General features: G+C 44.5%; 1 protein-coding gene across 2 annotated transcripts in view; it reads left to right on the top strand.

The window, feature by feature from the left end:
* LOC109871885 (serine-rich coiled-coil domain-containing protein 1) overlaps positions 1 to 22894 on the top strand; it is a 107256-nt gene that overhangs the window by 10070 nt on the left and 74292 nt on the right. For both annotated transcript variants that reach the window (XM_031817226.1, XM_031817227.1), the window contains exons 3-5: positions 372 to 565; positions 11243 to 11333; positions 13253 to 13610. In XM_031817226.1, coding sequence (XP_031673086.1) covers positions 372 to 565; positions 11243 to 11333; positions 13253 to 13610 — 643 coding nt within the window. The remainder of the gene's footprint in view (positions 1 to 371; positions 566 to 11242; positions 11334 to 13252; positions 13611 to 22894) is intronic.

Raw genomic sequence — 22894 nt, 5'->3', positions numbered from 1 at the left:
TGGGACAAGGACATCCCTGCCGGCCAAACCCTCCCCTATCCCGGACGACGCTGGGCCAATTGTGCGCAAATAGCAATTCCATCACTACATTGAAAAAAATACCTTTACGTTAGTGTAAGATGACCCAAAATCATCTGGCTCCTTGAAATCAGTGAAGCTGTTGTTGCAAAGCACTGGATCGCTTCCAGGCTTGCAATAGCCAATCAATTGTTTTTAAGTTTTTAAGTTTTTCCCCAACGTGTAGGATAGTTTTTGTTTTTGTGTTTGTCAGTCGAATAGGACCGTCTGTTCACTTGTCTTATTGCCTCTGTTTTGCAGAGGTCTCCACATCAGTCTCTTCTGTTTTTTTGTCTTATGCTCTGCCTCTCCAGTGTCCATGTGCAGCAGCGGCGCCAGTCCCTACCATGAAGTGATACGCATGGAGCGCCGGCTCCGCTCCTCCTCGGAAGGGGCTGGTGTGCCGCGGCGGCTCCACCTCAACCTCAAAGAGCCCCACAGCGCCACCGAGGGTAACGTCCTGCTCAGAAAGAGGAACAACTCATCCTCCTCCAAGCTGGGCAGCCTGGTAGGTGTTTACGTCACTACAGTACAGTTACAGTCCAGTACATTAGGGTTACAATTAGGGTTGCAAAACTACCGGTAATATTCCAAAGTAAGCAGAATCTTCTATGGCAATCTATGGTAACTTTGGTTATTTATACTTCAATAACGTAATGTTAAAATCAAATTGTATTAGTCACATGCACCGAATGGTGTAGACCTTACAGTGAAATGCATACTTATGAGCCCCTAACCAACAATGAGGTTTAAAAAAAAAAAGATTTATAATAAGAAATAAAAGTAACAAGTAATTAAAGAACAGCAGTAAAATAACAATATCAAGACTATATACAGGGGGGGACCAGTAAAGAGTACATTTTTATCTTCCTCTGACACCGCCTGGTATAGAGGTCCTGGATGGCAGGAAGCTTGGCCCCAGTGACGTACTGGGCCGGACACACTACCCTCTGTAGTGCCTTGCGGTCGGAGGCCGAGCAGTTGCCATACCAGGCAGTGATGCAACCAGTCAGGTTGCTCTCAATGGTGCAGCTGTAGAACCCTTTGAGGATCTGAGGACCCATGCCAAATCTTTTTGGTCTCCTGAGGGGGAATAGGTTTTGTCGTGCCCTCTTCAAGACTGCCTTGATGTGCTTGGACCAATCTAGTTTGTTGGTGATGTGAACACCAAGGTACTGGAAGCTCTCAATCTGCTCCACTACAGCCTCGTCGATGAGAATGGGGGCGTGCTCGGGCCTCTTTTCCTGTAGTCCACAATCATCTCCTTTGTCTTGATCACGTTGAGAGAGAGGTTATTGTCCTGGCACCACATGGCCAGGTCTCTGACCCCCTCCCTATAGGTTGTCTCGTCATTGTCAGTGATCAGGCCTACCACTTTAGTGTCATTGGCACACTTAGTGATGGTGTTGGAGTCGTGCCTGGCCGTGCAGTCATGAGTGAACAGGGAGTACAGGACGGGACTGAGCACACACCCCTGAGGGGCCACTGTGGGCACAGGGACTATGGTGGTCTGCTTAAAACATGTTGGTCTTATAGACTTGGACAGGGAGGGATTGAAAATGTCAGTGAAGACACTTGCCAGTTGGTCAGCGCATGCTCTCAGTATATGTCCTGGTAATCCGTCTGGCCCTGCGGTCATGTGAATGTTGACCTGTTTAAAGGTCTTACTCACAACGGCTGTGGAGAGCGTGATCACACAGTCTTCCGGAAAAGCTGGTGCTCTCATGCATGTTTCAGTGCTATTTGCCTCGAAGCGAGCATAGAAGTAGTTTAGCTCGTCTGGTAGGCTCGTGTCACCGGGCAGCTCTCGGCTGTGCTTCCCTTGTATTCTGTGATAGTTTGCAAGCCCTTCCACAACCGACGAGTGTCAGAGCCGGTGTAGTATGATTCGATCTTAGTCCTGTATTGACACTTTGCCTGTTTGATGGTTCGTCGGAGAGCATAGCGGAATTTCTTATGAGCTTCTGAGTTAGTCCCGCTCCTTGAAAGCGGCAACTCTAGCCTTTAGCTCAGTGCGGATGTTGCCTGTAATCCATGGCTTCTGATTGGGGTATGTTCGTACAGTCACTTTTGATTACGTCATCGATGCACTTGTTGCTGAAGCCAATGACTGATGTGGTATACTCCTCAATGCCATCGGAGGAATCACAGAACATATTCCAGTCTGTGCTAGCAAAACAGTCCTGTAGCTTAGCATCTGCTTCATCTGACCACTTATTTATTGATCAAGTCACTGGTGCTTCCTGCTTTAATTTTTGCTTGTAAGCAGGAATCAGGAGGATAGAATTGTGGTCAGATTTGCCAAATGGAGGGTGAGGGAGAGCTTTGTATGCTTCTTTGTGTGTGGAGTAAAGGTGGTCCAGAGTTTTTTCTTCTCTGGTTGCACATTTAACATGCTGATGGAAATTTGGTTAGACGGATTTAAGTTTCCCTGCAATCACGTCCCTGGCAAGTCGGGGCGCCGCCTCTGGGTGAGTGTTTTCCTGTTTGCTTATGGCGGAATACAGCTCATTGAGTGCAGTCTTAGTGCCAGCATCAGTCTGTGGTGGTATGTAGACAGCTACGAAAAATACAGATGAAACTCTATAGGTTGATAGTGTGGTCTACAGCTTATCATAAGGTAAGGCTACCTCAGGTAAGCAATAGCTCGAGACTACCTTAGATATCGTACACCAGCTGTTATTTGCAAAAATACATAGTCCGCCGCCCCTTGTCTTACCAGGCGCCACTGTTCTGTCCTGCCGGTACGTATAGCCAGCTCTATGTTGGTAATGTTGTCGTTCAGCCACGACTCCGGGAAGCACAAGATAGTACAGTTTTGAATGTCCCGTTGGTAGTTTAATCTTCCTTGGAGGTGATCGATTTTATTTCCCAAAGATTGTACGTTTGCTAGCAGAAGTCTGCCCGCCCTCTGGCCCCTTTTTCTCTGCCTTCTCTTCACGTAAATGACGGGGATCTTGTTTGACAGCTTCGTCATTAATTTGTCATAAAGAAAAATATATATATATTATTGTATTAGATTATTTTGTTATGTGGCCACACAGAGATAATTAGACACCTGTGATAATCTGAAGTAACAAAAAAGGTCACGAAATGTAATTTTATTAAATTAAAATTAAAAACTTTAAAGTTACTAAAATGTTAGTAGTTTATTTGTAAAAAAAAGTTAACAGTAATATCCCCTCTTTGTAACTGTAGTTACCATAAAATATAGGACAGGTGTTTTGGGTCATTGTCCTGTTGAAAAACAAATGATAGTCTCACTAAGAGCAAACCAGATGGGATGGTGTATCACTGCAGAATGGTGTGGTAGCCATGCTGGTTAAGTGTGCCTGGAATTCTAAATAAATCACAGACAGTGTCACCAGCAAAGCACCATCACACCCCCTCCATGCTTCACGGTGGGAACCACACATGCGGCGATCATCCGTTCACCTACTCTGTGTCTCACAAAAACACGACGGTTGGAACCAAAAATCTAAAATGTGGACTCATCAGACCAAAGGACAGACTTCCACCGGTCTAATGTCCATTGCTCGTGTTTCTTGACCCAAGCAGGTCTCTTCTTCTTATTGGTGTCCTTTATTAGTGGTTTATTTGCAGCAATTTGACCATGAAAGCCTGATTCACACAGTCTCCTCTGAACAGTTGATGTTGAGATGTGTCTGTTACTTGACCTCTGTGAAGCATTTATTTGGGCTGCAATCTGAGTTGCAGTTAATTCTAACGAACTTATCCTCTGCAGCAGAGGTAACTCTGGGTCTTCCTTTCCTTTGGCGGTCCTCATGAGAGCCAGTTTCATCATAGTGCTTGATGGTTTTTGCGACTGCACTCGAAGAAATTTTCCAAGTAGTGATGCACCGATATTACATTTTGGCCGATACCGATATCTGAACACCAGTCTCAACGTCAACAGCGAAGAGGCGACTCTGAGATGCTGGCCTTCTAGGCAGAGTTCCCCTGTCCAGTGTCTGTGTTCTTTTGCTCATCTTAATCTTTTCTTTTTATTGGCCAGTCTGAGATATGGCTTTTTCTTTGCAACTCTGCCTAGAAAGCCAGCATCCCGTGGTCGCCTCTTCACTGTTGACGTTGAGACGGGTGTTTTGCGTGTACTACTTAATGAAGCTGTCAGTTGAGGACTTGTGAGGCATCTGTTTCTCAAACTAGACACTCTAATGTACTTGTCCTCTTGCTCAGTTGTGTGCCGGGGCCTCCCACTCCTCTTTCTATTCTGGTTAGGGCCAGTTTGCGCTGTTCTGTGAAGAGAGTAGTACACAGCATTGTACGAGATCTTCAGTTTCTTGGTAATTTCTCACATGGAATTGCCTTCATTTCTCAGAACAAGAATAGACTGACGAGTTTCAGAAGAAAGTCTTTGTTTTTGGTCATTTTGAGCCTGTAATCGAACCAACATATGCTGATGCTCCAGATACTCAACTCGTCTAAAGAAGGTTAGTTTTATTGCTTCTTTAAAACTTTTTCAGGGTTGGTGTGTCCCCTGCGGGACGGTTGAGTTAACGTAGGCTAATGCGATTGGTATGAGGTTGTAAGTTACAAGAACATTTCCCAGGACATATCTGATATTGTCAGAAAGCTTAAATTCTTGTTTATCTAACAGCACTGTCCAATTTACAATAGCTATTACAGTGAAAGAATACCATTGCTATTGTTTGAGAGTGCACAGTTTTGAACATGAAAAGTTATTAATCAGTACAACAGTTTTCAGCTGTGCTAACATATTTGCAAAAGGGTTTTCTAATGATCAATTAGCCCTTTAAAATGATCAACTTTGATTAGCTCACACAACGTGCCATTGGAACACAGGAGTGATGGTTGCTGATAATGGACCTCTGTACGCCTACGTAGATATTCCATAAAAATCTGCCGTTCCCAGCTACAAGCGTCATTTACAACATTTAACAATGTCTACACTGTATTTCGGATCAATTTGATGTTATTTTAATGGGCAAAAAAATTGCTTTTCTTTCAAAAACAAGGACATTTCTAAGTGACCCCAAACTTTTGAACGGTAGTGTATGTGTATTGAACACTATTCCCGAGGAAAAACAATACTGCGTGGATGTTTTGGAGTCTGATAACTCTGAGGAGGACGTTGGAAAAAATATATTGGGTATTGAGTAGACTGATACCCCATTTCATTGATCCCCAATCCTTAGGTAAAGCTGTACAGTGCAACATGAATGTCAATACACACAATAGGCTGACTGGGGAGGTGATTTCACACAGTCACAGTGCCGCGATAAGAGCTACAACGCTAATATTTGCCTAAACTCTTCAGTTGTGTTCTGTGGGTGTCACCGAGTAGACTGATACCCCATTTCATTGCTTCACATTCCAACCATGTTTAGCATTATCTAGTCTAAATATGGCATGATTCCACCAATTGTAACCTTCTGCATCACTTTCAAAGAGGTACTTTTATTATTAAGGCAAACCGCAAATTCCACTATGGTGCCTAATCCTTATTGTGGCCAACTTCACAACACATAACCCGGTCAGGTTGAGCCTCACTAGCCACATGAAGCTAGCTGGCTGCTTAAAATGTTAGCTTTGGGCAACAGGGTTAAGTGGCTGGCTAGCTGTTTTATTTTCATGAACTGAAGTTAAATTTCAATAGGCGAAGTGTCTACCTGGCTAATACTTACAAGGATTCCTAAATCATTGCTAAGAATAATGAAAATGACTGCAGTTTCTACTGGTTGTTGTTTTCAGGCTGGTTGTAATGGTGCTAGCTAGGTACCAAGCTAATGCTAGCTAGCTACCCATCCCAGAAGTTGCGGTCAAACAAGTAATGCTTTATTACCAACGCGATATTGTAAACACATCGTTCGTGGCCGGTATGTGCCTGTTTGCAGACTTTTTTGTACAGCTTTGACAGTGCTACTGATAGTAGTAGTGGCGCTTGGCTTACACGTGCAAATTCAGAACACACAACATTCTTTAATAGAACTGTGTTATTTGACGTGTCAAATTAAAAGCTTATTTAACACGTCAAATAGTGTTATTGACTTGTATCTTTTTTGACACGCAAAGACCCAAATGGTGTTCCATAGTATGTCGTGAAGCTAATAGCAGTGATGTCATTACTGTGTAACTCCGGTAGGGCAACATCTGAAAAATAGCGCACTTGTGGACCGGTGCTCGACCAGTCGCAAAAGCCAACATCACCCACGACGGAGAACGGTTGATTGTCAAGGGCAATGAATTCCATTATCTTGGCATTAATGGACTCACACCAGCCTGCTGCAATTCCTGAGCAAGCTCTGTACTGGTGGTGCCCCGATCCCGCGGCTGAATCAACTTTAGGAGACGGTCCTGGCACTCGCTGGACTTTCTTGGGCGCCCTGATGCCTTCTTCACAACAATTGAACCGCTGTCCTTGAAGTACTTGCTGATCCGATAAATGGTTGATTTAGGTGCAATCTTACTGGCAGCAATATCCTTGCCTGTGAAGCCCTTTTTGTGCAAATCAATGATGACGGCACGTGTTTCCTTGCAGGTAACCATGGTTGACAGAGGAAGAACAATGATTCCAAGCACCACCCTCCTTTTGAAGCCTCCAGTCTGTTATTAAAACTTAATCAGCAGGACAGAGTGATCTCCAGCCTTGTCCTTGTCAACACTCACACCTGTGTTAACGAGCGAATCACTGACACGATGTCAGCTGGTCCTTTTGTGCCAGGGCTGAAATACAGTAGAAATGGTTTTGGGGGATTCAGTTCATTTGCATGGCAAAGAGGGACTTTGCAATTTATTGTAATTTATCTGATCACTCTTCATAACATTCTGGAGTAGATGCAAATTGCCATCATACAAACTGCGGCAGCAGACCTTGTGAAAATTAATATTTGTGTCATTCTCAAAACTTTTGCCAACGACTGTAGATGTGTCCAAACTTTTGACTGGTACTGTGTATATATACACAGTATATACATTATACTATATTACAGTACATGAAAGGACAGCACATTAGGGGTGCTTAGTAGGTGTTTACAGCACAGGACAGCAGGACAGGACTGCAGGGGAGATGGGAGCGGTGCTAGCACCATTAGTGTTGCGGACTAAATAGCTTAGTCAATGGCCACATCCTCTTCTGGATTACACTCTCACACGGGGATAACAGCACCTCCCTGAATCAAACAGACTAATCCTTTAACTAACTGCTTTGCAGATCAGTGCAACAGGCAGCCCCTACCAAGGCGACAGCAATTTGTCACTCAAGGGATTGCTCACACCTCCTTCCCTGTCTGGCCAGTCCAATCCACATCCCTGCATGAACAGTAAATACTTGTGCTTATTTTGTGGTGCATCATACTAAGGTGTATTTAGTTTTGGGAGTGGCACAAACACCCCTCATCTTCCATACTCAGAAGGGAAAGCACATGTGCAATACTAGCATGTGTGGCTAAATCTGCTGTTGATGAAATGTAAGTGGTGGCAGTCTCTCCAATCTTGGTTTGAAGTTTTCCCCCAAGCTCTCCCGTAGGGAATCGGAGAGCGTGGCCGTAGGAGTGTATTACCAATTTATTCTCCTTTTTTTGCCATCCTCTTTTTAAATTTGTGGGAATAACAGAAGGCACTCCAGTGTGACGAGCAAAGCTTCACTGAGATGCTGAAGTGTTTTCCATCGTCTGTTGAGTAGGCTCGTGGTTTCATGAGCAGTCAAGGGCAATGCAGAGGCTGGCTAAAGTCTGTTTGCTGGACAAGTACAAGAGAACACTGGGGAAATAACCCCCCCCTCCCCCCTTCTCTGTGTCATAATTAGAATACACTCAACAGCCAACAGGATATGGTTGCTCCCTCTTCTACTGTGGGTTCAGGATACACAATCAAGTGCAGAAACTTGTTAATGCCATTTCCACAGAAATAAAATGATGTATAGTAGATGATGAATCCACTTCATAAGCCATGCTAGGAGTAGCGTGTGGCTGTTGAAGGAACAAGTAAAAAGACATTATCATTCTTTATGGAGTCGTTAACCAACCCTTATTACAAAATAATTGTGAATTGTAATAGGGTTGGGTGATATTTGTGAATTGTAATAGGGTTGGGTGATATTTGGGCAGACCTTTTCTATGATATGCTGTTCCTGATATCACGATTTCCGATATAACTGTTTTGTGACGTTAATGACTAGATAATTAAAATGTTTGTTTTTATTTACATATTATAGTCACATCCTCATTAAAGGTGCACAATGATCGTGCCACCAGTTCCTGGTTGCAAAAATTTGAATCGTTCGCCTAATTTCAGTGTATGTGACAAAACAAGCAAGGATAGTGTAGATAATCAGTGTACCATTTAAACTGCTGTGAAATATATTTTCCAAAAACCAAAATATTGTATATTCAGTTGTTTGAAGCTGGTGTACAAAACCGAAAGTAAATGACGCAAAAACTAAACTTAAGAACGGGATGCATAGAAATAGCGCACATAGAACGGATGTACCATCTCCTAGACTTGCTTTCAATGAGAATGACAGATCTATAACTCACATTTCTATATGAATTTGGTTGGGTCGCCCAAAAAGTTACATATTGCAGCTTTAAATAATCTAAATAAGACTTAGTTAATTAATTTAGACTTTTATTTTCAACATATTAATACAGCCTAACTGATAAAACTGCACAGAGTATAGTCAGAGTATAGTCAGAGTATAGTCAGAGTATAGTCAGAGTATAGTCTTAACCATCACGATATATCATCAATGTCAAATATCACGATATTCGATTTAATCATATATTGTCCCAACCCTAAATTGTAATCTGCCCTGGCCTGTAGTAGACTGGTAATGAAACATTTGAATACTTATTTGAGTGAATTGTACCTTTAACAGTAATCTCTCTGTGAATATCCCCTCCGTAACTCTTGTGAAAGTTTTATATCTGGGTATTCACCAAGAACCAAACTGAAGCAAACGGATTTGTCCAATAAGAAACTCTTGTTTGAATTTTTCCATTGCAAAATGTTCTGCTATTGTGCAAAACGATTTGCTACGGTATGCATTAATGAATACACCCCTGGTTTCTGGACCCTCTGCAACTGCAAATCTTTCCTGTATTGATCGTCTTGAATTTATGCCACAGGTGCAGAATGAATGTAATATCTACTGACCCAAAGTCTTTCTAGGTGAAAAATAAGAGACCTACTGAAGTTGGCAGTGAAGAAATGGATCCTTGTTTTAACAAGCCACCATTTCAAATCAAATACATTTGTATTTGTCACATGCGCCGAATACAACAGGTGTAGGTAGACCTTACAGTGAAATGCTGAATACAACAGGTGTAGGTAGACCTTACAGTGAAATTGCTGAATACAACAGTTGTAGGTAGACCTTACAGTGTAATGCTGAATACAACAGGTGTAGGAAGACCTTACAGTGAAATGCTGAATACAACAGGTGTAGGTAGACCTTACAGTAAAATGCTGAATACAACAGGTGTAGGTAGACCTTACAGTGAAATGCTGAATACAACAGGTGTAGGTAGACCTTACAGTGAAATGCTGAATACAACAGGTGTAGGTAGACCTTACAGTGAAATGCTGAATACAACAGGTGTAGGTAGACCTTACAGTGAAATGCTGAATACAACAGGTGTAGGTAGACCTTACAGTGAAATGGTTACTTACAAGCCCTTAACCAACAATGCAGTTTTAGGAAAATCAGTGTTAAAGTATTTACTAAATAAACTGAAGTGAAAGATTCCGGTTAGTTGAGGTAATATGCACATGTAGGTAGAGGTAAAGGGACTATGCATATATACTAAACAGTGTGTCCATTTAGCATTAAAGCGACAATCAGAAGTTGAAACAATGACAAAGTTGGATCCTCGCCCCTGATGAGGTACAATAGTTGGAACTAAGCTCATGAGGGATTTCTAAGTTATATTCTTCAAGAATCAATGTCATTCATGTCATGTCATTCATTTATAAGTCCAAAAATGAATGTAGCAACTGCAGATTGCCTCTTTTAAGATTCTCAGTCAAACATCATTGCGGGGTAAAAAGGTCAGAGCTTGCACAGTGAAGCAGTTTTAATACACATCTATCTATTGCTGGGGGGGTGACATTAACAGATTAGTTTAGCTCCAAATTAGCTTCATATGCCATTTATACAGAAATAGTTGAGCACCGACAGCTGACTACATGAACATTTCTGCCATTTCACACGCTTGACTTGAAGCTTGACATTTAGGGGCAGTTTCCCAGACACATTAAGCCTAGTCCTTGGACTAAAAATGTATTTCAATAGAGATTATCTGTTGAGCAGGCGTAGTTTTAATCTGTCCCCCTTAAAGTTGATCAATGTGAGCAGAACCAGTTGGTGACATTGTTATGTTCAAACGGAGTTCATCTAGTCCAGAATGTCATATTTTTTTCTACGCTACTACATCGTAAACATACTTTGTTGTAAATTTGGTACACTGCACTGACATTTTGGCTAGTTGGTAGTCAACATTAATCTTACATGAATCGTATGATTCACCACTGATAACGGCATCACATTTATTTCTCAATGTTCTCCAAATTATATGAACACATAATTTTTTTTTTACCACACTTTTTACCTTGTCCATCAGAAACCCTTAGAGAAGATGAATTATCTCCAAGACACCTCTAGTGTCACATCTTCTGCATTTCTATCTTTTTTTTCACCTGGAGACCCACCTGGGGAACTGTTTTTCTGGGTGTCACCACAAGATGGTAGCATATCCCTTTGAAACACAAGGGAAAGGGGTCAGCATGAACATGAATCCACAACCACTTCTCAGAATATGGATGCCTTTGAACAGTTCATTGTTACTGGGCCAATGGCTTCCCATTCTCAATGGATTAGATAATTGGTTCTTAGATAAAGATATTGGATTTCATAACCTTTGCCTTGGTGACCACTTATGTTTCCAGCACAGCCATGAATGAACCCTAACAAAACATACAGAATGTCAATGCAAACAGAGTGACCTTGTATGTCTGTTTGTCTCATATCTGTAGTGCCAGGTTTTCTCACCTCCTAATTTTACAAGGAAAAACTCTGGGCCCTAGTTATAGCCCATAACTCCTGACGCTACTCCCAAAGTCAAGTGCCATGCATCAAGCTAGTTGTTCAATTTGTCCAACGCTCTGAGTCACACATACATGTACGTTTCCTGTATTGTGTCCTCAGGACCTACTGAACAACCTGGGTTCCTCTGAGCTGGATGAGGATGACCTGATGTTGGACCTGGAGCTCTCTGATGACCAACGCCAGTGTCACGGTATAAACACTCCCCATTCATTCATCAGCAAAGCCACAGATTTCATTCCGAATGGCACCCTACTCCCTACATAGTACACTACTTTTGACCAGGGCCAATCGGACTCTGGTCAAAAGTAGTGCACTATATAGGGAATAGTAGTGAGAGCCAGCCTCTCTGCTCCTCTGTCAGCCACCCATCCAGGGAAACTTTGGCCCTCAACTTTTGAGCATGACCTCTACATGTATATCATGGGACACACCCAAGTTTAAGCATGATAAACTTTGTTTGTGCAGATATTTAGAAAAGGCCTACTTTAACTAGACCAAAGACTAGTTGTGCTAGGGTTGTGCTGTCACAACACAACTGATTGGCTCAAACACATTAAGAAGGAAAGACATTCCACAAATTAACTTCTAACAAGGAACACCTGTTAATTGAAATGCATTCCAGGTGACAACCTCATGAAGCTGGTTGAGAGAATGCCAAGAGTGTGCAAAGCTGTCCTCAAGGCAAAGGGTGGCTACTTTGAAGAATCTCAAATATAAAATATATTTATATTAGCACTTTTTTTAAATTTCATATGTGTTATTTCATAGTTTTGATGTCTTCACTATTATTATACAATGTAGAAAATAGTCCAAATAAAGAAAAACCCTTGAATGAGTAGGTGTGTCCATACTTTTAACTGGTACTATATGTGTAGATAGTATATTGAAAACCTAAACATAAAATGTATCACAAACTGTTTCTTCATAATGGTTATTGATTTGCACCCGTTAAAACGGTTTTGACATTGGGCTAAAATCACCAAAACAGGTTTGCCCTGCCTACTTATGCTTTCAGTACAAGATTAATTCCCTGATCCTTTAAGGGAATGTACAAAATGATAGTTCATACTGCAAGAGCGCTGATTGGTTCGAGGACGTCCTCCTTACTGTGTAAGTCTATGGAAGGGGGTGAGAACCATGAGCCTCCTAGGTTTTGTATTGAAGTCAATGTACCCAGAGGACGGAAAATGGCTGCCCTCCGGCTACACCATGGTGCTACTATAGAGGGTGCTGTTGAGGCTACTGTAGACCTTCATTGCTTATCTAACGGGAGGTCTGAGTCAGTTTCACAAGAATTCCATATAGAATTACCTTCAATCTTAATTCTCTTAACGTCCCCACTATGTTTGGAGAGGTTGCATCAGAACACGCTGAAGTACACATAAACACGTAGTGAGGGCAAAGCCTTTAGTCAGAGAGCCTCCCCAGGGTGTCATCATTAATACATGCCAATTTTTTTTTTTTTGCATGCTAGGTACTTTTTTTTATATACTAAGTGGTTCACAGACTGCCATGAAATCCCTGCAAAGATTTGATAAATCGCATACTTAAAGCGAAGTGATGAGGTGGTTTACTGAGGAAGAGAAGGAAGTGGGAAGCCTCACCCCAACTCAAATGAAGACGCGCGCACGCACGCACACACACACACACATGCCTGAGTACAGACACACGAACACACAGATGCTCCTATTTTATCTCTCTCAGGTGGCTCCTTGGCATTTTTATTAAAAACCAGGCAGTTTCACAGCAATTTATGGGCTGCAGGGCAGAGACACACTCAGTTTTACCTTGAAACTGAGCCTTCCACATCCTTCTCAAAGATCTGGTTATTTCTGGTTGTCAAACCATTTTTCTTAGTAGTCTCTCTGCGTTAATGAGACTTTAACGGAGATGCCATTGTGCATTTGACTCTGAGCAGCATACAGTGAATAGAATGGAACGATTAGAAGTGCACTGTTCAATAATGGCACTTGTTACAGTATATTATCCAGGGTTGGCTACTCTAAACATGTTGTCAACTCTGTAAAACCAAACTTATTGTCTAACTGAATGTAATGTTGACTGAATGTAATGTTGACTGAATGCTACTGCTTTTCTGTGTGTGTGTAGTATTCCGAGAGGACTCCAGTCAGTCCCTGTCCTCCTGCCTGAGCCTGCTGCACTCCCGCTTTGAGCCCTCTGGAGACGGGATTCCTGGCAGGGAGCCCTCTGATAACAGGATCCTCGGCAGGGAGCCCTCTGGAGACGGGATCCTCGGCAGGGAGCCCTCTGGAAACAGGATCCTCGGCAGGGAGCCTTCTGGAAACAGGATCCTTTGCAGGGAGCCCTCTGGAGACGGGATTCCTGGCAGGGAGCCCTCTGGAAACAGGATCCTCGACAGGGAGCCCTCTGGAAACAGGACCCTCGGCAGGGAGCCCTCTGGAGACGGGATCCCTAGCAGGGAGCCCAGAGGCGCCACCGCCCACAGGTGAGAGAGCCCAGCTGTCACTACATCTATACCACTCACAACAGCTGTCACTACATCTATACCTCTCACAACAGCTGTCACTACATCTATACCACTCACAACAGCTGTCACTACATCTATACCACTCACTACAGCTCTCACTACATCTATACCACTCATTACAGCTCTCACAACATCTATACCACTCATTACAGCTCTCACTACATCTATACCATTCACAACAGCTCTCACTACATCTATACCACTCACTACATCTATACCATTCACAACAGCTCTCACTATATCTATACCACTCACAACAGCTGTCACTACATCTATACCTCTCACAACAGCTCTCACTACATCTATACCATTCACAACAGCTCTCACTACATCTATACCACTCACTACATCTATACCATTCACAACAGCTCTCACTACATCTATACCACTCACTACATCTATACCATTCACAACAGCTCTCACTACATCTATACCACTCACAACAGCTGTCACTACATCTATACCTCTCACAACAGCTCTCACTACATCTATACCACTCACTACATCTATACCACTCACTACAGCTGTCACTACATCTATACCTCTCGCTACATCTATACCTCTCACAACATCTATACCTCTCACTACAGCTCTCACTACATCTATACCTCTCGCTACATCTATACCTCTCGCTACATCTATACCTCTCACAACATCTATACCACTCACTACAGCTCTCACAACATCTATACCACTCACTACAGCTCTCACTACATCTATACCACTCACAACAGCTGTCACTACATCTATACCTCTCACTACAGCTCTCACTACATCTATACCATTCACTACAGCTCTCACTACATCTATACCATTCACAACAGCTCTCACTACATCTATACCACTCACTACATCTATACCACTCACAACAGCTCTCACTACATCTATACCACTCACAACAGCTGTCACTACATCTATACCTCTCACAACAGCTCTCACTACATCTATACCACTCACTACATCTATACCACTCACTACAGCTGTCACTACATCTATACCTCTCGCTACATCTATACCTCTCACAACATCTATACCACTCACTACAGCTCTCACTACATCTATACCACTCACTACAGCTCTCAATACATCTATACCACTCACTACAGCTCTCACTACATCTATACCTCTCACTACATCTATACCTCTCACTACATCTATACCTCTCACTACATCTATACCACTCACTACAGCTCTCAATACATCTATACCACTCACTACAGCTCTCACTACATCTATACCTCTCGCTACATCTATACCTCTCACAACATCTATACCACTCACTACAGCTGTCACTACATCTATACCACTCACTACAGCTTGTGAGATTATTGGTGATTGTACTGTAGCCCTTTACACTCATGACACCGATTTGGACACTGATAAACACTTCAGTTGGAATGCAGTGTCTGGCAGGTAACATGGTATACCTGACGTCGGAGCTCAGGTTCTCCACTTCACAGCACCTTACGGGTTTTGACTGACAGCCGTTATATACTTGAGCACTGTGCACCACAAGAACATGCCCCCATTCCTCCTGCTAATTGGGCTGCTTTTGCGAATTTGTTGTTCTCTGAGTGAGGTAAATGCTATAAATCGAGAGGAGTCGATGTGTTCTGAAAGATGAGACGTTGAATATTATAATAAATTGCGCTTTGATGTCATACAAGTAAACTTCACATTTTCATATTTGACAACTCAAGTAATTTACAGTATCAACGATTATGATCGCTGTGTATGATCCACAGTTACAAGAATGACATGAGTTATACCCTGGGTTGTCCTGAACAGCTGCAGAACTCCCACTTGAATGCACTCATCACTCCATTCTATGCGCAGCAAAATTGTAACCTGTATGTCTGAAGTGCCTTTGGAAAGCCTAACACTAAGATCAGATTTTATAACTTTCAAATGCCCACCTGACCCAGGTTTGCTATTTTCATAATGGAACGTTTTTGTTATTGGGTAAACAGCAGTAATTGTGTGACGGTTGGGTCTCGGGGCTGTGTTCCAAACTAAAAATGACAAGCGCGCATGCTCCAGTTCCTTCATTTGTTGACTTCTGTAACCATAAAAGCCTTGGTTTCATTCATGTTAACATCAGAAGCCTCCTCCCTAAGTTTGTTTTATTCACTGCTTTAGCACACTCCACCAACCCTGAAGTCCTAGCCGTGTCTGAATCCTGGCTTAGGAAGGCCACCAAAAATTCTGAAATTTCCGTCCCCAACTATAACATTTTCAGCCAAGATAAAACTGCCAAAGGGGGTAGAGTCACAATCTACTGCAGAGATAGCCTGCAGAGTTTTGTCATGCTATCCAGGTCTGTACCCAAACAATTTGAACTTCAACTTTAAAAAATCCACCTTTCCAGATATAAGTCTCTAACTGTTTCCACTTGTTATAAACCCCCCTCAGCCCCCAGCTGTGCCCTGGACACCATATGTAAATTAATTGCCCCCCCCATTTATCTTCAGAGTTTGTACTATTAGGTGACCTAAACTGGGATATGCTTAAGACCCCGGCCGTCCTACAATCTAAGCTAGATGCCCTCAATCTCACACAAATTATCATGGAACCTACCAGGTACAACCCTAAATCTGTAAACACGGGCACCCTCATAGATATCATCCTGACCAACCTGCCCTCTAAATAAACCTCTGCTGTCTTCAACCAGGATCTCAGCGATCACTGCCTCATTGCCTGCGTCCGTAATGGGTCCGCGGTCAAACGACCACCCCTCATCACTGTCAAACGCTCCCTAAAACACTTCCGCGAGCAGGCTTTTCTAATCGACCTGGCCCGGGTATCCTGGAAGGATATTGACTAGATTCCGTCAGTAGAGGATGCCTGGTTATTCTTTAAAAGTGCTTTCCTCACCATCTTAAATAAGCATGCCCCATTCAAAAAATGTAGAACTAAGAATAGATATAGCCCTTGGTTCATTCCAGACCTGACTGCCCTTGACCAGCACAAAAACATCCTGTGGCGTAATGCATTAGCATCGAATAGCCCCCGCATATCGCGGGGGTTCCTAACAGGAAGTTAGGAGCCAATATACACAGGCAGCTAGGAAAGCAAAGGCCAGCTTTTTCAAACAGAAATTTGCATCCTGTAGCTCAAACTCCAAAAGGTTCTGTGACACTGTAAAGGCCATGGAGAATAAGAGCACCTTCTCCCAGCTGCCCACTGCACTGAAGCTAGGAAACACTGTCACCATCGATAAATCTACGATATTCGAGAATTTCAATAAGCATTTTTCTACGGCTGGCCATGTTTTCCACCTGGCCACCCCAACCCCGGTCAACAGCTCTGAACCCCCCACAGCAACTTGCCTCCCCCATTTCACCTTCACCTAAATCCAGATAGCTGATGTTCCCAAAGAGCTGCAAAATCTGGACCCCTACAAATCAGTTGGGCTAGACAATCTGGACCCTCTCTTTCTAAAATGATCCGCTGCAATTGTTGCAACCCCTATTACTAGCCTGTTCAACCTCTCTTTCGTATCGTCTGAGATCCCTAAACTGGAAAGCTGCCGCGGTCATCCCCCTCTTCAATGGGGGAGACACTCTAGACCTAAATTGTTACAGACCTATATATATCCTACCCTGCCTTTCTAAAGTCTTTGAAAGCCAAGTTAGCAAACAGATCACCGACCATTTCGAATCCCACCGTACCTTCTCCGCTATGCAATCTGGTTTCCGAGCTGGTCATGGGTGCACCGCCATCGATAAGAGACAATACTGTGCAGCTGTCTTCATCGACCTGGCCAAGGCTTTCGAATTCTGTCAATCACCGCATTATTATCGGCAGACTCAACAGCCTTGGTTGCTCAAATGACTGCCTTGCCTGGTTCACCAACTACTTCTCAGACAGCGTTCAGTGTGTCAAAATAGAGGGCCTGTTGTCTGGACCTCTGGCAGTCTCTATGGGGGTGCCACAGGGTTCAATTCTCGGGCCGACTTTTTTCTCTGTATACATCAATGATGTCGCTCTTGCTGCTGGTGATTCTCTGATCCACCTCTATGCAGATGACACCATTCTGTATACTTCTGGCCCTTCTTTGGACACTGTGTTAACAAACCTCCAGATGACCTTCAATGTCATACAACACTCCTTCCGTGGCCTCTAACTGCTCTTAAATGCAAGTAAAACTAAATGCATGCTCTTCAATCGATCGCTGCCCGCACCTGCCCGTCTAGCATCACTACTCTGGATGGTTCTGACTTAGAATATGTGGACAACTACAAATACCTAGGTGTCTGGTTAGACTGTAAACTCTCCCTCCAGACAAACATTAAGCATCTCCTATCCAAAATGAAATATAGCAATCGGCTTCCTATTTTGCAACAAAGCATCCTTCACTCATGCTTCCAAACATACCCTCGTAAAACTGTCTATCCTGCCGATCCTTGACCTTGTCAATGTCATTTACAAAATAACCTCCAACACTCTACTCAGCAGATTGGATGTAGTCTATCACAGTGCCATCTGTTTTGTCACCAATGCCCCTACACACAACTGCGACCTGTATGCTCTCGTTGGCTGGTCCTCGCTTCATATCTGTCGCCAAACCCACTGGCTCCAGGTCATCGATAAGTCTTTGCTAGGTTAAGTCCCGCCTTATCTCAACTCACTGGTCACCATAGCAGCACCCACCCGTAGCATGCGCTCCAGGTATATTTAACTGGTTATCCCCAAAGCCAACTTCCCCTTTGGCTGCCTTCCCTTCCAGTTCTCTGCTGCCAATGACTGGAACGAATTGCAAAAATCACTGAAGCTGGAGACTCATATCTCCCTCACTAACTTTAAACATCAGCTGTCAGAACAGCTTGCCAATCATTGCACCTGTACATAGCCCATCTATAAATAGCGCACCCAACTACCTCATTTCCATATTGTTATTTATTTTTTGCTCCTTTGCAACCCAGTATCTCTACTTGCACATTCATCTTCTGCACATCTATCACTCCAGTGTTTAATTGCTAAATTATAATTATTTCACCACTATGGCCTATTTATTGCCTTACCTCCCTAATCATACTACATTTGCACACACTGAATATAGACTTTTCTATTGTGTTATTGACTGTACGTTTGTTTATCCCATATGTAACTTTGTGTTGTTTGTGTCGCGCTGCTTTGCTTTATCTTGGCCAGGTCGCAGTTGTAAATAGGAACTTGTTCTCAACTGGCCTACCTGGTTAAATAAAGGTGAAATAAAAAATAATAATGAGAAAGCTAGGAGAGCTCAAAAAAACATATCGTACAAGGCTCTTTTCCTTGAGTCATAAATGTATAAGGGCACAAGGCGAGACCCAAATGCAGACACAGGAGGCAGATGGTAGAGCTCTGATATTTATTATAACACGGGCTTAATCCTATACACATGGAAAGTAGGGTGAATACGGAGGGTACGGGGTAACAAGAGATGGACAGCAGTGGATCTAAGGACTCTAGAGATGGGAAAAGGACCAATGAAACGGGGGGACAGTTTGCGGGACTCTTCTCAAAGGGGCAGGTCGCGTGTGGACAGCCATACCCTCTTCCCAATGCGGTAGCGGGGAGCTGGAGTCCAGCGGTGGTCCGCTTGTTGACGATACCTGGAGTTGGTCTTGAGAAGTGCTACCCGAGCTCGTCTCCAGGTACATCGACAGTGGCGGACGAACATCTGGGCCATGGGTACGTTGACTTACGGTTCTTGTTCTGGGAAGAGTAGAGGCTGGTATCCCATGGACCACTCAAAAAGGGAACAGGGAAGAGTGTTCCCGGTGCATACTCCACCCAGTTAGTTGAGATCAGGCATCTTAGGGTGGTCTCCAGGTCCTGGTTAGCTCGATATGACTGGCCGTTTGATTGGGGATGGAATCCAGAGGATAGGCTGGCCGACACCCCAATAAATGTGCAGAACGCCTTCCAGAACTGAGACGAGAACTGAGGACCCCGGTCGGAAACCATATCTACCGGGAGTCCATGGATCCGGAAGACGTGCTGCACCATGAGCTGGGCCGTTTCCTTGGCAGAGGGAATTTTGGGGAGAGGGATGAAATGAGCGGCCTTTGAGAACTGATCTACCACCGTCAGAATGACGATGTTGCCATCAGATGGTGGAAGCCCAGTGACAATGTCCAGAGAGATATGGGACCAGGGACGATGAGGGACCGGTAGTGGCTGCAGAAGGAGCTTGCCGTGGAGTCTTGTTCTGAGCACACACCGCGCGCGCGGCGATGAAGGCAGAGATGTCAGGAACCATTATGGGCCACCAGAAACGTTGTCGGAGGAATTCTAGGGTACGGCGGGAACCTGGATGACAGGTCAGCCTGGAGGAATGAGCCCATTCCAGGACCTGGGACCGGACTGAGTTAGGGAGAAACAGCTGGTTAGCCGGTCCCCCTTCAGGTTCAGGCTGGGAACTGTGTGCTTTGCGAACCAGGTTCTCAATCCCCAACCCACTGAGGCTGCAAGGCATGAGGTAAGGAGAATGGTTTTCGGAGACCGAGGGTTGGCAGAGGAACTGTATAGACAGGAGAGGGCGTCAGGCTTCACATTTTGCGGACCCTGAGCTGTAGAAAATGGTGAAGTTGAATCTTGTAAACAAGGGAGCCCACCGGGCCTGCCTGGAGTTAAGGCGCTTGGCTCTACGGAGATATTCCACAATTTTATGGTCGGACCAGACCAAGAATGGCTGTTCTGCTCCTTCCAGCCAGTCCCTCCACTCTTCCAACGCCATCTCGAACGCCAGGAGTTCTCGGTTGCCTATGTCGTAGTTCCTCTCTGCAGGATTGAGACGATGGGACAGGAAGGCACAGGGATGAAGCTTTTGGTCCTGGGCATATCGCTGGGACATGATGGCCCCCACTCCAATGTCAGAAGCATCAACCTCTACAACAAATTGAAAAGATTCCGGATGGGTGCTGTGGTGACCTGATGCTTCAGGTCCACAAAGGCTCTGTCGACAGCTGGAGACAATGTGAACGTTACTTTGGGAGAGGTGAGTGCAGAGAAGGGGGCCGCCAGGGTACTGTAGCCCCGAATTAAACAGCAGTAGAAGTTAGTGAAACCCATAAAACGTTGTAACTGCACCCTGGATGTAGGATGAGGCCAATCTACCACTGCTTTCACTTTTCCAATATCCATTTGGACATTTCACAGGTGGTGGAATTCGCACTTCTCGGCTTTTACGAACAATTGGTTCTCCAGGAGGCGCTGAAGGACCTGTCTGACATGAAGAACATGTTCTTGGGCAGATCGGGGAAAAAAACTGGAAGTCGTCATGGTAGACGAACACAAAATGGTTTAGCATGTCCCGGAGCACATCGTTTACCAGAGTCTGAAAGACAGCGGGGGAGTCCAAACGGCATGACATGGTACTTATAATGATTGCTGGCTGTGTTGATTGCTGTCTTCCACTCATCTCCTTCGCCTATCCGAACCAGGTGGTATGAATTCCGAAGGTCCAGCTTGGAAAAAATGGTGGCCCCCTGGAGAGGTTCAAAAGCCGAGGAGAGGAGTGGTAGGGGGTAACGATTCTTAATCGTAATGTCATTAAGACCCCGGTAGTCAATGCTCCGACACAGGGTCTTATCATTCTTCTCCACAAAGAAAAACCCTGTGCCGGCAGGAGATGCAGACGGACGGACGGCCCAGTAGCCAGAGACTCCTGTCGGGGACGGCTGTGCTGTGTTAAGACAGTGGGAACGGCAAAATGGGCTCCAACCCAAGATGGAGCTTGTGGTCCAGTCAATAACAGGGTTGTGTTTTTGGAGCCAGGAAAATCACAAGTCAACAGGAACATGGGGAGATGCAATGAGGAGGAACTGTATTGTCTCACTGTGGTTTCCTGAAACTCGTAAATGAACGGGCACTGTACTATGGGTGACTCTTCCAATTGAGCAGACGTCCAGTGCCCTTGCAACCATGGGGACAGAGAGGGGTTGAGTGGGAATACCAAGTTCAGAAACAATAATAGCATCCATAAAACGTTCATCAGCCCCAGAGTCAATGAGCACTCGGAGAGACTTAGATTGGTCTCCCCACAGCAAAAGCATTAAAAAAAGGAGTGAGGGTGATGGGAATTAGGGAACTCCCAGTCTGGCTCACCAGAGTACTTGTACCTACCAGAGACAAGGGTTTCCTAACAGGTTAGGTAGCTATATAATCTCCTGCCCCTCCACAGTACACTCAGCCTACGTGAGCTTTCCCCAACCCATAACCTAGCTCTTCCCAATTGCACAGGCTCAGGAGTATCCAACTCACCGTCGTTGATGATTCTCGGGGAACCTCGGGTGTTTTCGGCTCTCCTCGGAAATATACACTTCGGGGATTTCCGGATTCCTTAGGACGAGTGCCATCATCAGACGAACAAGTGTTCCCGAGCCCCGACCTCCTCTCACACCGACGTTCTCCTAGGCGGCCATCAATCCTAATCGAATGGGCGATAAGGGAATCGAGGTCCAGTGGTATTTCCTGAGCTGCGAGCTCGTCCTTTAACCCCTCCAACAGTCCATCGAGGAAGGTGTTGAACAGAGCCTCCGGATTCCAGGAACTCTCGGCGGCCAATGTGCGAAAATCTACTGCGTGGTCTGCCACACTACAGGAGTTCTGATGTACCTGCACCAGAGAATTGAAAACCTTCTGCCATACATTTCTCCAAGCTCTGGCACACAGCGGAATGCTGCTCCCACACAGCTGTTGCCCAGGAGAGTGCCCTTACAGACATTAGCGTGATTAAATACGCTATCTTCGATCGGTCCGACAGGAATGAAGAAGCCTAGAGTTCGAAGATGAGAGCACTGGGAAAGGAACGCCCGGCAAGTACCAGGGGAGCTGGGGTAGGTTGAACCAATCCACCTCTAGCAGGAAGGTTACTAGGTGGTTGGGAGGTCTCAGATGTGGCATGCTGCTTATGAGCTAATTCACTGATTTTCTCAATTATCGCCTTGAATCCTTGGTCGTGACATTCCTTCAGGGAACGAAGCCCTTCCAAAAGGTCCCGAAGTAGCTCCTCATGCCTCCCAATGGTGGCTCCCTGCAGGGACACAACGTGACAGAGCTGGTCCAAGTCTGCTGGGTCTGTCATGGCCAGTTCGTACTATAAGGGCACAAGGCGAAACCCAAATGCAGTCACAGGAGGCAGATGGTAGAGCTCCGATATTTATTATAACAAAGGGAGTAGGCAAAGGCAGGTCAGAGACAGGCAGGGGTCAGAAACCAGATCAGAGTCCAAAACAGTACATGGGGATAGTCAG

This window comes from Oncorhynchus kisutch, linkage group LG3, assembly GCF_002021735.2.
Source record: "Oncorhynchus kisutch isolate 150728-3 linkage group LG3, Okis_V2, whole genome shotgun sequence".
Taxonomy (NCBI): domain Eukaryota; kingdom Metazoa; phylum Chordata; class Actinopteri; order Salmoniformes; family Salmonidae; genus Oncorhynchus; species Oncorhynchus kisutch.
Note: the sequence above shows the minus strand (reverse complement) of the source record. Positions and strands in the feature narration are given on the sequence as shown.